The sequence below is a fragment of the Vidua chalybeata genome, chromosome 16 (assembly GCF_026979565.1).
Source record: "Vidua chalybeata isolate OUT-0048 chromosome 16, bVidCha1 merged haplotype, whole genome shotgun sequence".
Taxonomy (NCBI): domain Eukaryota; kingdom Metazoa; phylum Chordata; class Aves; order Passeriformes; family Viduidae; genus Vidua; species Vidua chalybeata.
In genome coordinates this window covers 8,435,379-8,451,959 of record NC_071545.1, presented here as the reverse complement: position 1 = coordinate 8,451,959, position 16,581 = coordinate 8,435,379, and the positions used below count along the sequence as shown (strand labels likewise).

Below are 16,581 nucleotides of genomic sequence, written 5' to 3'. Positions count from 1 at the left end.
ATGCCCTGGCTTCCCTCGGGACTCGGGGTCTGGGATGCCCTGGCTTCCCTCGGGACTCGGGGTCTGGGATGCCCTGGCTCCCCGCACAGCTGGGGACTGGGAGCCGCCGCCTCCCGCCATGTCCCGGGCACTCCGGGGCTCCTCAGGCGCCAGGGTGCCCTCGGGGCCCGCGATACCCTTATCCTCAGGACGGCAGGACATCGTCTTAAGCTGTGCGCAGGGAAGGTTTAGGTTGGATGTTAGGAAGAAGTTCATAAGAAGGATTAGACACGGAAATGGGGCTGCACAGGGAGATGACAGAGTCACCGTCCCCGGAGGTGTTTAAGACTGGACGTGGCACTCGGTGTCATGGTACAGTTGACGTGGTGATGTTCGCAGAGAGGTTGAACTCGATGATCTCAGAGGTCTTTTCCAACCCCAGTGATTCCGCGATCCCTTCACGCTGCTGGCGTTGGGACGCCCTGGCTGCCCTCCCGCACGGGCTCCCCTGGCAGGTGAGCGGCTGTCACCGACTCCCCGCAGGGCCGGGGGCTGACACCCCTCTCAGGGCCCGGGGCGGTGCCGCCGCCGGCCAGCCGCTCCCGGGGGAGGCGCGGGCGGAGAGCAGCGGGGACCCCCCGGGCGGGGATCCCGTCCCGCGGCTGCCGGAGGCGGAGCCGCCGCCCCCGCGCCCCGTGCCCGCCCTCCCGGCGTGCCCCGCGGAGGGGCGGGCGGCTCATGTCCGCCATCCCGGCGTGCTGCGCGCCCGGGCAGCAGCCGGAGCAGCCGCGGCGGCCGCGTCCCCTCCCTGCGCTGTGAGACAGCAGCACCGCCTGCGGAGCGCGAGTGAGGAGCCGCCGCCCGCGCCTCTCCCCCCGCGTCCTCCTGCTCCTGCTGCTCCTCCGCCCTGTCCCGCGCCGCTGCCCGGCCGGCCATGCCGTCTCGGGCAAGGTAATGAGCCGCAGAGCCCCGGGGTCTCGGCTGAGCGGCACCGGCAGCAGGCAGCACTACCACCCGCGGGGCTGGAATGACTGGCAACCCAGGTGGGCAGGGCTGGGGCCGGGGGCGCGGGGTCGGGGCTGTGAGAGCGGGGCGGGCGGCTCGGCCGGGCCCCACCGCCGGGCCTGGGGCAGCGGGGCGGCGGCGGAGCCACTTCCTGGCGGCCGGGCCTAGCGCGGGAGGGCGGGCGGGCCCAGGCGGCGGGACGGGGCCGCGTCTGCCGGAGGCGGGACGGGGCCGGGTCTGTCAGCGCTCGGCGGGGTGGGAGCGCGCCGTGCTCCCCCCGGAGCCCCGCTCCCGCGGCCTGTAACGTGTGCGGCCGGTGGCCGGTGTGTGGCTGCGGGCAGCGCGTCCCTCCCTGCCGGCCGCGGGGCGGGCGGGGGGCTGCGGTGACGGGGGAGCGGGGGTGGGCTCGGGTCCCGTATTTTCAGCCTGCTTTTCAGCTGGAGCACAGCCAGGGGAGAACTGAGGCTGCAGGAGTACTCGTAGTTTTTTGAGGGTTAACATCATACTACACAGGTTTATTTGAGGATTTTTTTTTTTTAATCTGTGGAATGTAGTAGATCTATATAAGCTCTCACCCCACCTACTTAAAATGTGTTGTAAGGCTTTAGGTGCGTTTACACGTTTGTGGCACGTTTTAGTAAAATTTAAAGTCTATTCACTTCTTTAGTTAGATCTAGAGAGTGTATTTCAGGTCTTAATTATTTCTAATGTATCTCATGCCAGTGTATTTGCTCTACTGCTCAGCCTTGCTGTTTTCAGCGTCGAAATTGTTATGTAGAAATCCGATATAAATTTGGTGTTTCCTAAGTTTTTTTTTTTTAATATGTGGATTTGAGGCTTTTTAAAATGTTTTTGGAAGTTTAACACAACATGGGACCTTACTTACAAACTTTCCACTAGAGAACAGAGTGGCACATGCTTGGGAATATACTGACAGGTGATGGTCCCAGTCTCATGTAGTTTGGACTAGAAGAAATGTGTGAATGTGAAGGTCACTTCAGCATTTACTGTGGAAGAAACTTTCCTTTTGCTTGAACAGCTAACAGCACAGCCTCTAGAGCCAGTGCTAGAGGCAGTTCAATTCTTAATGGTGTATGGGGCATGGTTATTTAAATTCTAATTTGTGTGATTGAAATACTTGGTCACAAAACTTACTGTTTATCTTCACTTAAGAACTTATGAACCTCATTGGTGACATTCTCTTAGAGCATCTTTTTTGGGAGAAAATTAAGAAGAGTGATTTCTTACTCCTTACCTTCTTCTTTGCTTCACTTTTCTGGGCTGCAGTCTGTAATTCTGAGCCCTAACTTGTGACCTGGAAGAAGTTGGATGTGTCTTTGCAGTGGATGACTTCTCTAAATGCATTTTGGTTGGATATATGAATTTGTCATGAATTCTATATTTTATCTAAAAATTACATCTTTTGAGGGTTAGGAAGCTGATTTTATCCAGCTTAGTATTGCCTACAGTGGGTTCAGTGGAGTTAAGGGTGAAAGTAAGAGAGTGGCTGCAGAAATGCTTTGCCTGGTGATAAGGCTGGTTTAAGAAATTACCTCCATGTGTGGCTCTGGTGTGTTCCCTGTAGTCTGGTGCCTCCTTAGCTCTCAAGTACAGCTGTGTGACCTGGCTGCTAAAATAATTGTCCACAAAGCCACAGCAGAACCAAAGCTCTGAGAGCACCAGAGAAAGTGTGGCAGCCTAAGGGAGCCTCAGCATGGATAGGGCCTTGTTCTGTTTTGATCACACTGGTGATCAAGAGCTTCTGCTAAGAAATAGCCAACACCTCTACACTGGTCCTGACATTTCTCAGAATTTAACTGTATCATTTCCTTTAAATACTACCTTTTTTTTTTTTTTTTTTTATTATGGTGGGGGATACCAGGAATCAGAAACGTTCACACAATCCCAAGTACAGCACATTTTCATCTATGTGCAGTGCTCCATTTTTTTACATCTCAGAAATACTGGTGATGGGAAACCTGAGTCTACAGTAAGGACAGTGCAGAGATTAAATCAGTCTGACAATTTGGTGTTAACTAATTTTTAAAAGTGATTCACATGCATGCTTGAAAGGAGATCTGTTATATAAAACTGACAATCTGTTTCTTTCATAATTTGAAATACGATCTTGGACAAACCCCACAACAAAAATATACCCACATATTCTTTCCTTCCCCTTTCTGCTGGCTGTTTGTTTCATTTACTTCAGGTGATACTGCTGGTAAATGCTTTCTTGCAGGGTGTGGAAGAGGTGAAGGAAGTGGCCCAAGTAGTGAAAGCTGTAATAATTGTAGTTGTTTCAAGTTCCTAAGGGCAAAAAAAGGAACTGCTGTTACATGGGCGTATCATCGGATGGATTGTTTTCAAATGCACTTTTTTGTGTGTGTAAAAGTGACTAGATTGATTTTCATTAGTAGGTCCAGATTTCCTCTCAGTTTTTAGTAATGCTAATCAGCACTGGGAATTGTGGTGAAAAGAGTGTGAAACTGGAAGTTGGAGCACATAGCTTTTTTCAAGGAAAAGTAGTTTTTAATTAAAATGATATTTTGTGTGTGTGTGCAGTCATACATCAGACTGGTTTTCCAGCAGTGTGTGTAAGATAGAGCTGTCTGTGTGCTACAGAGGAAGAAGTTGTCCTGATGTATAGGGACATATTACTTTGTGCACTGCTGTGTACCAGACTCAATACCAACACAAAAACTTTGTGGACAGATGTTGGATGGATGTGACAGAGAACAGTGAAGGGTTTTTTGAGAAGGCTTGGTAAGAGCTTGTTCTTCCTTTTCCTAATCTTTGCAGCTGTCTAGACCTTTGCTTGCTTCTTTCTTTTCTTGTTGTTCAACAGATCTCCTGTTACAACTCTTGGTGCAAAAAACAAAATAATTTCAGTGTGCAGGCCTTGTGTGTGAAAAGAGTTAATTTGTTAAGAGTGCTGAGGGCTAATTATGTACTGAAACTAGCAGTACTTGTCTCTGGGAGGAAATGCAGGAGTGTGAGTGCAGGCTAGCAGGTTAACAAGTGCAGAGTGCACCGTGGCATTCTTCGATGAAAGTGTGAAAAGGAAGATAAGATTTTAATTAACAGGACCTCTCTCTCTCTCCCCTATCATAAATGTAAGTTAGCAGGGGAGGATGTGAAAAAGTGTAAAACAACATCTTTCACATCTGGGCAAATTTCCAGAAGTGTCCTATTAGGTTTTAGTACTGAAATCATGAAAATGGCATGTGTCCTTGTCCTACAACATAAGTCAGTGTTATGAGTTACTAAGTTTTGTTCGCATGGTGCTTGCCAAACCAAGTTACTGCCTGGTGCTCATGGGTTTAGACTTGATGAGACAAGACAGTAAAATATGGTCTCCTTCCAGGTAGTCTGTGGCCTAAGCAGGTAGCATATTGGCTGGAAGTTTGTAACTGAGCACAAGTAATTCAGACAGGTTGGGAGATACTGGCAGGGAGCAAAGAAACCCATTAGACCAAATGGCCCAGGAAAGTGCCGTTCAGAGCAGTGCTTTTCACATGGCTGTGAAGGGCAGAGGCATGTCTTTTACAAAAAGCAAGTACTCACTGTGGAAATTGTCTGATCATAATGCTGAATCCAGGCAGTGAATGACAAGCAGGTGCTGTATAGAAGGAAAGTTGAAACAGAGACTGGTTCTTCTGTGCTTGCATGTGCAGCAAAGTGCCTGTAAAACGTTTGTTAGAAATAGGCTGAAACTGTAATTTGCACAGGTGAGAGACCTGAAAGTTGGCAGCATAGAGGTGTTTGAGGATGTTGCTGTGATTACCAAAGAATGGGTGTAGAGCCATGTAGGGTGAAAGTGGATATATGACTTCTATGCCTTCACGGGTAGCTGAGAGAGAGGAGAGCAAAGACTGAGATACGGAGGGAGAGAGAAAAGTAGTCAGTGATGTTGAAGACAGCGTAAAGAATGAGATGCAGGATCAGTTGTAAGGTGCCATTGTGAAAACATCAGTGGAAACCCTGGGAAGAGATTCAGCGGACTGCATGTGGGAGATGCTGAACAGGTATGGGTTCAGTTCTGGAGTTGCAGCCATAATTCTTGATCTCCTTTCACATTTGTGTTAAATATGCTGATAACTCTTTGATCTCACACCTTCCCAAGCTTTTTTTGGTTTTTGGTAAAATGGAGGAGCTGAAGTTTGTAATGTAAAAATCTTTGTTTTTAATGTGAAGACAGAGGAGAATGAGTTGTGAGAAAGATGAAAGAATATGAAAGTGTGTCAGTGGGAAGCAGAAGAAACTGGGAGTGTAGATTGTTTTCCATACAAGAACAGCCACACTAAATCAGACCAAGGGTTTAGCTAGTTCAACATCCTGTACCCCAAAAATGCCTGTTGGAATACACCTATGGAAAAAGAAGAGGATGTGTATGTGTGATACCTTTCCCTGACATTCCCTTCTAATAATGCCCATCATGGAACAGAATGAAATTGGTATGCTACTGTCTAAGAAGGGAGTGACACAGAATCAAGAGGGGATTTAAAATGCTACTGTTATGGCACATAGATGTCCAACAATGGAGATGGCAGAATTGCAGGAAGAAGATGGTTAGTTATTTCATTAATAGAAAACACAGCCATTTGTATTTTCTCAACACAGGAGAAGAAGCAAAAGTAGGCTTTGGGGTGGGCTCAGCCAGGCTCTGGCTTGGCAGGGTGGACCAAATGATGAGAAGATCACGGCGAAAGGAAGCTCTGCATGCCAGTGGCAGAGCAGAAACTTGGTGGGAAGCTGTTAATTTGGGTGAATACAGTGACTCTTTTAAGTTTAAATATTTTACTGATAAAGAATTTCAGTAATGAAGAATTTATCTACATTACTTCAAATAAACTTGGCAAACAGATGAAATAAGCAAATAAAATCAACTGACTTGAACAATAATAGAGCTCACGCAGTAGAGTTGTCTTGGAGTAAATCTTTCATGTATGTCCTGTACTTGGAAATAAAATCCAGTAGAATAATTAAGTGATTTTTGTCTCAAAATAATGTCCCTATGGCAGGTTGTTCTGAAAAAGCTGCACATAATGAACAGTATACACCAGATTGTACCAAGTTTCTTGGACAAAAATTCTTAAGGCTTTCATATAACTAAAGTAACAATATATTTTTGATCTATTTTTCTTTTTTTCTAGATTAAGATTTTTTTTAAACTAGTTGCTCTTAGCCATGCTCTCTTAAGTCAGACATATTGGCAAGTCAAATCATATTAATACTTTCGATTAAATGAGATAATAGACTTATTTTTGAAAAGTCTGTTTCCTTCTGTATGCCAATGGAAAAAAATAAGCAGCCTTTTTGGAGAGGGAGGACACACTAGTGGCTATTTCTGCTTATTTAGTGAACTATTTTCTTTTCCTGATGGACCAAGGCAGGTTTAAAATCACCCTGCAGGAAACATAATGCAGTATCTTCTGTTTAAATGATTTTGCTAAAACAGTGTCTGCAGCCATTTGGTGATGGGTGATCTTCCACCAGAGCCAGACACAGATGAAAACTCTCATGTGAGCTCTTGAAGTACTTTGCTTAGTCTCCATCAGTGAGATTTTCAGGTAGAAGTAATACAGTGTAGTCTCTCATAAAGTTCCAAACTTTGGAAGCTACAGTATAAGATAATCATAATCATGTTCATCCTTACAGTTTTCCATTTTGTCTAATATAGCAGTTATGTTTTTGCTTTTGCTTATCTGTTGCTAACATTGTACATTGAGACTCTATTAATACATTATGTTTGTTAGGTGTGTGTGGCAATGTCAATGTATGTAACTTAAATTTGTTGTTACATAGGATAATGCTGAGCATTAGGTCTGTCGTGTAACCTGCCATCTGCTTGGTGCAATGCAATTTAAGTGGAAATATCACCATGTGAGCAGGAACAAAAATGCCCTCCTGAAAGGCAAGCATGAGCTGAGGTGTCCCGCAGCACAGTTCTGCCCATTGCCTGGTGGAATGGCTGGAGGGAGGCAGAAAAAGTAATTATTTTTAAGACTTCGGCAAGGACCTGAGCACAGAGTGCCTGCCTTTCAGTTGTGAGGAGCTGTCTTTCAAAATCATAACCACATTCCTGACATGAAAAAGGTATCTTTCGCAAATGGATTTGGAAATTGAGTGTGTCTGCCTGTGCACGCAGTGAGTGTGCACAGCAGTGCCCTGTGTCACCCCTGTGTCATCCCTGTGTCTGGATTCCTGGGTCAGGGAGCACAGGGGCAGGTGACAGCTGCTGGGTCGCAGCCCCAGGTCTTGATGAGCCCATGCCATAAGTTCCCAGAGTGGTGTTGCAGGTCCTGCAGTACAGCTCTGGAATTCCCTCCCCAGTGAGAAGTGCTGTGTGTCACTGGGCAGCTGGAAATGCACAGGCCCGTCAGGTCCTCGGCTCTGCTTCTGCTGTGCATCTCCTTGCAAGCTCCTTCCCATTGGAAACCCTCTTTCCAAGCAATATGGGCCATAGCAGTCGGCTGGGTCACAGAATACCAGCATCTTTCTAGGGTGATTTTTGTCTCTGCCTCATAAAGATAGCCAGGAGTTTCTATCCTGTCTAAGCTACACATTTATTGTAGTGGGAACAAAATTGTCAGTAGGCATTACTGTCTCTTAAATTGATATATAGGAGAACAATTAGATATTTTTTACGAAAATTGGACTCACCTTTTAGTTGGTGATAAAGTGTAAGCAGGTTAGCTTGCAGATAGCTGTTCCAGAAGCCAGAATGAAGTGAATGTGTGGGTTTTCCTGGGAAAACAATAGGCTCATGTATTTTACCACAATGGAAAATTTTACAAAGCATTCAAAGGCTGTCCTGTGGGAAGTGGGGTTAGCTGAGAACGTGTAGTCCTTCAGTTGATAGGGATTCACAGAACAGTGTTAAAAATTGTACGTTTAATCAGCTTTTCTTCAGACGGGAATTTCAGCGTTAATGGTTGACAATTGGAGATGATTCAGTTTACAGCACATTGCCTTAAAAAAAGCGATGCCCTTTGGGAAGGTAAATGTAAAAAGCCATCAGTACTTAAATTTGTCAGCTGAAAATTTGTCAGCCTGTTTCATTGAAAGGCTAACGTAATTGCTCAAAGTGAACTGGGAGGTTTTAGGGCAGGGAGAAGATCTGGTGTCTCTGTGAATGTCTGGAAATTTGCACGTGATTTGGTCACATTTAAAGTTCATACCATGTGAAGTGTAGAACTTTCCTGTTCAGCATAGCTTAGGTGAATGATGATGGAACAAATGTATGAAGATTTTTACAATTCTAGTTAACTGTCATGAATAAAGACTTCTGCTAAGGCTTTGCCTCTAGAGTAGCATAGCCTATTTTTTAAATAGTCCAAGCAAGTGCCCAACAAAGCAGTAGATGTGATGGCACAGTGAATACTGAGTGAGGAAAAGTGTCTTGCTGTGTATGTCTAAAAATGAACTTGCTTACAGTGCAAAAGGGAATAATACCTGCCAAGCAAATGTTATATCAACTTGCACTGTGTGAACAGGGAAAAAGTACAATTTTCTCATTGTTTCAAACTGAAAATATATAATGTCTTTTAACATGCTCAGGAGAGTAAAATGTGTGTCTTTAATTCCAGTTGGTTTTGCAAGTGTCAGTGCTCATGGTATTCGTCTTCCAGTTGTACTGTGGCCGAGCTGTAATGGACAGTAGCAAGCCTTTAGTACTGCTTAAGTAACAACTGCTTATCAAAAAGTTTACCTGTGTTTTTTCCCTTTTGGCTTTGAGATGTATTTGTATTTGGCTCCTTTTCCCATGAATTTGTCTACCAGTTCTAATCACAGTGTTCTCTTGAAAAGGAAAAATGAAAGAAATTTTCTTAATGAGCATGTGGTGTTTATCCTTACACAAACTGTAGTTAATTTACAGGAGTGATCTGTCCTGCTTTTTTGTTAAATAATTGAATGAACTATCCGAAACTTTAAGTAAAAATAGTAGATCTTTAGAGTAGGGAAAGCTTGCTGTTAATAATCTCTATAGTCTGATTCCAAATACACTTGAGTTGAGCAAAATTCTGCTGATTTTCCCTTTGGATGGGTATTGCTTCGTTTGTTTTAATGTCATCCCCCCATCATTGCTTGTAAGAGTGCATTTAAAGTAATTGGTTGCGTTTATGTTCTGAAATCTCATGCACGTGTGTTTATTATTAAAATCCTGTATATTTAAAAATTAAACACTTAGTGTGTCCAGGGAGAAGAGTTGATTTCATAATTTTCATCTTTTTCCTCAAAAGTTTATTCTGGTCTGTATCAGTTTTCTGATATGAGAATGGTTTAAACCTAATGCAGATTTTTTGAACTTGCTTTATATCTGCAGACGTTTATGCCTAAGGATCACAACTCTTAGTTTACCTTTCAGTTTTTTCACAGTAAAGCCTTCTTCCTTGCTTTGCAGTTTTTATTTTTAAAAAACTTAATATGTGATTTTTGTGCTGATCATCGGTTACATTCTTCCATCTAATACGAGGGTTTATGTTGCTGAGTAAGGCCCATGGCATATTATATAAATTTTCATCTGTAGATTAGTGATGACTTTCACAAATGGTAGGCACTGTATCATCCAGCTGTGATGCATACCTGGACCTAGTTGTGTTTTATTTGTCACCTCTGGGAAGTAGTTTTTTCCTTGTATAGAAGTACAACTGGAAAGAGACTTGAGCAGGCCATAAGAAAAGGCACTGGCACACTAGAATGCATTTCCTTTGCATGTTGCTGTGATAATTAGTCAGTTCCCATCCCAATTTGAATTTAAGGTCACTTTTTAAGGAACAGGTTAGACAAACAACATTTTTGACATTGAGAAATACATTTGGGATTGTCATTTAAATATGTTGTATTTATAAGTGAATGTGAATCCCACTCCTGTTATATCCCTACATAAAAAAAATATTTTTCTCTTTGTAGAACTGACAGTGCATCAGCTGACCAGGACAATTTAAAATATTCTTCATCCAGAGATCGGGGCAGCTCTGCCTCCTATGGATTACAACCCTCAAATTCAGCTGTGGTGTCTCGGCAAAGACACGATGATATCAGAGTCCACACTGACATACAGAATGAAGAAAAAGGTACACAGATTGCTGTTTCCTGTATGATTGTGAGGGGGCGATCAGGGAAAGGCAGTAAACTGAAATGGTGGAGAAACTCTTGTTTTGTTTTGTTTTTTTCCCTCCTCACCCCAAAAAAGCAGCAAAACTGATTTGTCTGATTGCCACAGTATTGCTGTTTTGGGAGATTTGTCAGAGAAATGTTGTGGTTGTTGTGAATGCTGAGAAAAATGTGCAGTTGTGTTAGGAGAAGAATGCAAGAGAAGCCTTGATGTGTTAACAGAATAAGTACTTTTTTCTGAAGCATAATATTCTGGAGGTGTCTGGTCTTCAGGCTGTAATTTCTTCCTCAGGAGTCTCCAGTACTTCTGGTATTGGATTAAATGGGCTACTAGACTGATCTATTGCCTGTTGTAGCTTTACTGCACCAAACTGCAATCTTTAAGATCTATATTCTTATCATTAATGGCAGTTTCCACTTTCATGTACCTCAGTCTGACTTAATGTAAATCATATGATGTGTGATTCATACATTTTTACTGGTTTTGGTTTTTTTTTTCATTTTTAGGAATTAAATACTATTTCTAGGAAGTAGCTGAACAGTCAGAATCATATATTTTCTGTAATTATGAAAAATCTATGTTCTGATTTTTTTCTTTAATTGCCAAATACAGATAACAAATTAGAGAATTTCTTACTTGCAGAGTCACTTTTTGACTATGTAAATCCTCAGGCAGGCCAGACTCAAGAAAAAATCTCACAGAAATAGTAGTGTGGAAGTTTTTGTTCAGGAACCTGAAAAGTATTTGAACTCCCCCCACTTCTCTGGCCTGTAACTGACTGTAAATAATTGCTGTATCTTGGGTGAAGTTACAGCTGGATGCAAATTAATTTTTTTATAAGTAGAAGGTAGTGTTAGTAGGTGGCAGAAGCATGAAGCATGTTTATCTGCATAGCTTGAGAACCTTAAGATTTGTTTTACTTCAGTAGAGAAACTGCTTAGAAGGTGAGTGTATTTGTCTGCTAATGTGGAATGTTGTACTGTGTTTAACACAGACTGGCATAGGAGGTTGTTCTTGTGATTTGAAGGGTGCTGGTATTTAAAGAATGTACTGGCAGTGCAGTGAAATAGTAAGTTTTGGACAAATTCAGGAAGGTAGTTTGTGAAGTTGCTGGGAAAGTGCCATTTGAGAAGAAAAATGTACCTGGCTCTCCCTCCAGTGCTGTATCTTGCCGGGCATGTCTCTGCTAGCTCAGCACTTCGTGCTGTTTTGTTCAGGTGTGACTTGAAAAAAGGTGATTAGGATATTCTAACGATAAAACCAAGTTCCAGGTGTATCTAGTTCATTTTTATTATTGGAGAAATTTGTAAGTGTAAAGATGCATAATAGTTTCTTTGTTTACTAAGATTTTTCAACTCGTCTGTTGGAGTCTGCCAGCATGGAATTTTCATTTGAGATTTTCTGTTCTGGCTTCCATACACCCCCTATCCACCTCCCCCCAGTTTCTGGAGTTAATAATAAAAATCACTCACAAAACGATAATTTTTGGAAGTTTTTCAGATTTGAAAACCTCCAAGGATGTGACTCTTATGTTAAGGCTCAGATGCATTAATTGCTGTTAGAAGTTACTTCCTTCAAAGGACAGTGTGGTTTGTTCTGATAAAATAATGTAAAGGTAGCACGCTTGCTAGTTTATGTTTAAAAACTGAGCTGTAAAAAATAATGTTGTAAATCTAAATAGATACAAACTATCTTTACTGTAATTGTAGTTAACCAATTGCAAGTGAGACTTTGCACAGGGATTTCTGTAATGGTAGGGTAGCCCCATGGGTATAGGAATGCACAAATGTATACTGGTAGTTAATATCTGCTTTTTATCCAAAGCTTTGCCCTAAAGAAACATTCTTTACATCTGCTAAAATCCAGGTTTACCTCAACGTTTGAACTCTACTTTTTTGTCAATCCTTTAGTCTCAGTGGGCAGCCTCTAATGGGGAGCCACCTGTCCTTTTCCCCAGACCTTCTTTTATATATTGAAGCAGATGGACTTGTGGAAATACCTTTTCTGAAAGAAATCTTGTATATTTTTTTTCATCCTGGGTTTAATTTTATTAGTTGATTCTTCCCTGTTTTGGACAGGGAGGGCACTTTAGAAATCTTCCTTGGAAGTGAGCTCTAATACATTGAGTGAAGGATTGGGCAGGCTCAGGGGACAGTTTCACTTCTCTACAGTATTGAGGGGAAAAACCTGCCCCTCAAAGTGGTGTGGCAGGCTGGAAAACTTCCAGTCTCAGCATTTGAGTTTGTTTATTCTTGTGGATATAGGAGTAAGATCAATTGAGTTACTCAAAATGATGCTTTTATTTTCATTTTATATTGTTACCAGTGATGTATCTTAAGTGGGAGAATGTAGGATTGAGTTTAATTAAAAATGATACCAGTATTAGTGAAAATGCTGACTTTTTTATATTTAGGAGAGTTGTTCAGTCTGTGCAAACAGATAATATTTGTCTTTCCAAAAACTTTTTTTTTTGACCATTTTACTTAGCTTGTGTGGTGGATTCATAGCAAAAACTGAACAGAGATTTCATGTGCATAAAGGAGCAAGTAGGTGAAAATACCTAGCCATGTGTACTAGCAGTTTGACCTTGTAGTTTACAAAGCCTTTCAAGTCAAAGTAATAATAAGAAAACATTAAATACAACAAAATTGATGTTAAACTTTATGGCAATAGTGTTTTTTTCACATATTAAAAAAAAAAGACAGATGAGAGTTTAAATCTGTGACCTGGAAACTTACAGGATATAACAAAACATTGATGCATGTAGAAATGAAAAAGGAAGCTAAAGGAGGTGGTAGAAGATAGAGCTGCTAATTTGCATATGAATTGCATAACTCACAACTCACCACCCTGGTAAATATGTGGTCTGAGAGCCTGTTTTAATGTCACATTGGTTTGTCCACAGGTGGCTACAGTGTCAATGGAGGATCTGGGGAAAATACTTATGGTCGGAAGTCGTTGGGGCAAGAGCTGAGAGTTAACAATGTGACCAATCCTGATTTTACCAGTGTTCCACATGGGAATCGTGCTTTAGCCACAAAAGACATGAGGAAATCACAGGGTAAGCACATTGCTGATTTTCAGGAAGAGGATATCTCTTTTGGCAACATTTCTTGTGTTCAGAATACGAGAAGAAGTTCACTGTAGTTATGCACTCTGTATGGATTTTTTTTTTTTTTTTGTGATACATGATTAGATGGTGTTGATGGATACTTGTTTTGCTCATTTTTTGTCTTGTTTTATTATTCCTTGTGCTGAGGCTTCCTCCACAGGTTTGGCAGATCGATCAACTACCTGGCTTAGGCTGTTAATCTTTCAATTTCCTTTAGATGGCTTTTGAACCCTTACTTAGGTTAGTCAGATTTGGCAGAGACATCTCTAAGGAGGAGAACTTGCTTTGAATTTGTTGCAAATTGATGCCTGAGTAAAAAGTTGGTAATGAATGAGCCCCAGTGTGGGAAGAGCAGCAGTGGTTGGAAGCAGCTCAGCTGTTCTCCCTGGGCTGCAGGACAAGCAGTGATCATGTCCTGTCACTGTCCTGTCACCGTGTGTGTCCTCCTGAGCCTGCCACTGCTTGTGCTCCCTCTTGCTGAGGAATAGAGGCCATGGAGGAGCTGGAAGTATCCTAAGAATGTGGGCAAGGTCTTGGGAGATGCAGCAAGAACAAATCTGGAGTTTCAAGAGGGTGCAGGAATGCTGGGCTTGTGTTTTTGAGGAAGAAGGCTTCACTTTCCCCACTATTTGAGGTTTGAGTCATAGTTAAAAAAAAAAAAAGTTATTCCAAGCATTTTTGAATGAAAATAGAAACTTTATGACTAAGCACTGTCACTTATTGCATCACTTAGTATAAGTAGTAGTTGAGCCACTGGTAAAAACTGCCTGCATTATGCCAGGCACATTATAAACATAAGGACAGGCCATTTCTTCTCAATAATTAATATTTCAGAGGAGAAAAAAGAATGTTCACTGTGCTTTGCAGGTGGAAGAGCTGAGATGTAAGTGGTGACATGGCTGTTTCAAAAATGTAATTTTATGAATGGGTTAAACTCAGACTTTATAATCCTATTCTGGTGTCTTGGTCTAAAATTATGTAGTCCTTTTAGCATCTTTTTATGTCTATGTAGAGGAAATAGGAAACTCGTTAAATAAAAATACTTTCTGCCAGTACTAAATAATAGTTAATTCAGACTGCTTTCCTGGGTATGTGAGCATCTCTTTAATACTTAAAAGGTTAGGATATATAATTTTGGATGACTGAAGTTGCTGCCCGTGACTTGTATGTTTTCTCTCCTTGAAATGTCAGATTTCAAGAGTTTCTCCTTTTGAATTTGGCTGTCTTTGATTGTTGTAAGTTTCAGCAAGTCATTTTGGTTTTTCATATCTTCTTTAAAAAACAATGGGATTATGCTGCAACAAGATTTTGGGTTTTAAGTTCTTTGATGTTTTCTTGTTAGTATATTCATTAAACAATTTTAAAAATAGTCTTCTGTGAGTTAGCATGTGGCTGAGACCTTGCTGAATTTTCACAAAGTGGATGTCACAGGTATTTGTTAATTAGTGCTTTGATTAGTGTAGCTTCAGTCGTGTTCTTGGTTAGTGTTTTTTGCTTCTGTTTTTTTCTTAAAGTTGTAATTGTGACTTAACAATTAGCTGACACTCTTGGGAGTAATGCCAGTGTAGATTAGCTATTAACTGAATAAAGACAAAGCTGCTTTAGTCACATCAGATGACTGATGTCTAGCAGAGTAGAGCAGAAAGCGCTCTGTAGCTGTCTTGGATTTTCTCATTAGTCATGTTGACTAAGGATACCTCATCACATTCCATGAATCCTCTGATTTGAACCACCATGAAGCATCTAATGTTAAACTTACTGAAAGAAATTTGGTTTCCTTTTTGCAAATGAGGGCAATTAATTATTTATATGAATTCATAGGTAGTTTGTCCCTGAAGCGGGTGAACTGCATTGTGACCTTCCCTGGTATTGTGTGCTGTTGGCCAAGTTCAGTGAAGTGTTTTCTTAGGAAGGGGTTCCTTGTACCCCATTTTGATCTGCTTAAGTGAACAGCCAGGTCCCTCTTCAAGCTGGGGGCTTTTGTTCCTCAGTAAATGAAGAGCAGATCTATTTTCCTTTTTGAAGCAGAACCCTGCTACCTATCAGAGAGAAAATATTGTTTCTTTGTAGTTGCTTGAACTTAAATCTGGTTCTTTGCTTCAAGAAGCAGCTTGTTTTTTCCACAAGGTTTTCTCAAAATATTATTTGTTGAAGTATTTTTGTTTATTCAACCACAAGGCTGGTTTAATCTTACCCCACACTATTTTTTTTAGTTCCATTTATGTTGAAGGAAACTAAGTCCAGGTTTTTGTGTAGAAGTAAGACAGTTCTGCTTAGTTCTGAATGAGTTCAACAGAGGTACTGGGCTGTCCTCATGAAGAAATGAAATACTTTGGTAGCTAAATTAGATTTTACATTTAACTGACTTTTGATGAAAATTTAAAACCAATCAGGATTTATTTTTATTTTCTTAAATGACTATTATGATTTACTGATTTCACTCCTACATGTATTGGACAATACTTTACTGTTGATAAATGCAGTAGGAAAAAATAAATAATTGTTTTTTTTCAGAGCGACCGTTGTCTTATTCTGACGAGTCTCGACTGTCAAATCTTCTTCGGAGGATTACTCGGGAAGACGACAGAGACCGAAGACTGGCTACTGTAAAGCAACTGAAAGAATTCATTCAGCAACCAGAAAACAAACTGGTCAGTAATTCTTCCTTTTCCATAGCACTGGGTATTTCTTGTTTTATACAACTGTCTTTTTCAAATCTGAGTATTGGGATATGTTTGCAAGATTATCTTGTATATAAAGAATTTCATTCCACAAGAAAGGAGAATGTATTCCTGGATTGTCTGTCTTGTTTCCATAATTCAGGGGATGTTTTATTAGGATGTATTGCCTTAAACTGCTGAATGCCCAAGCTATAGGCATTAACATGGCACGTGTGTGGCTTTCTTTGACTGCTCTTAGGAATAGCCTCTGGATCCCTCAGAAAGGAAGCTGAGGGAAGGGGAAGTAAAGTGTTATTGTCTTGTTCAAGAACTGTTTCTGTATTTCAAATTAAAAATACACAGGTATTTAGTCTTGTGAACAGCTCATCTTAGAGCTACTCAGCTTTGTAACTAAACATCTCTGTATGTGGGAAGAGAACGAAGTAAATCTTTGTTTTCATTACATCTTTAGGAGTTTCGATGGTTTGCTGAAGTCTCTAATGTCCTCAAGTGTTTTTTAAGGATATGGGGATGGGAAGGGAAGTATCCCACTGTGGGTATAAATTTTTAATACTACGTATTTTGAAATGAACTATTAAAGAGCATATTGTCTGACACATCTCCCCCACTGTTTTGGAAAGCTTAAGAGTTCTCCAAGTACTGAAAAAGCAGGAAGTGATGGTTTAATATCCTGCCACTCATTTGCA

The 16,581-nt window shown here is 41.4% G+C and overlaps 1 protein-coding gene across 2 annotated transcripts in view; it reads left to right on the top strand.

Annotated features, from left to right (window-relative positions):
• Positions 1–881: 881 nt before the first annotated feature.
• The window catches only part of SMG1 (SMG1 nonsense mediated mRNA decay associated PI3K related kinase), a 58,777-nt gene continuing 43,077 nt past the window's right edge, over positions 882–16,581 (top strand). The window contains exons 1-4 of one of the 2 annotated variants that reach the window (XM_053957409.1): positions 882–1,022; positions 9,898–10,061; positions 13,008–13,163; positions 15,729–15,865. In XM_053957409.1, the coding sequence (XP_053813384.1) occupies positions 934–1,022; positions 9,898–10,061; positions 13,008–13,163; positions 15,729–15,865 (546 nt within the window). In that variant the 5' untranslated portion in view covers positions 882–933. The remainder of the gene's footprint in view (positions 1,023–9,897; positions 10,062–13,007; positions 13,164–15,728; positions 15,866–16,581) is intronic. The other variant, XM_053957410.1, reaches the window with a different exon arrangement.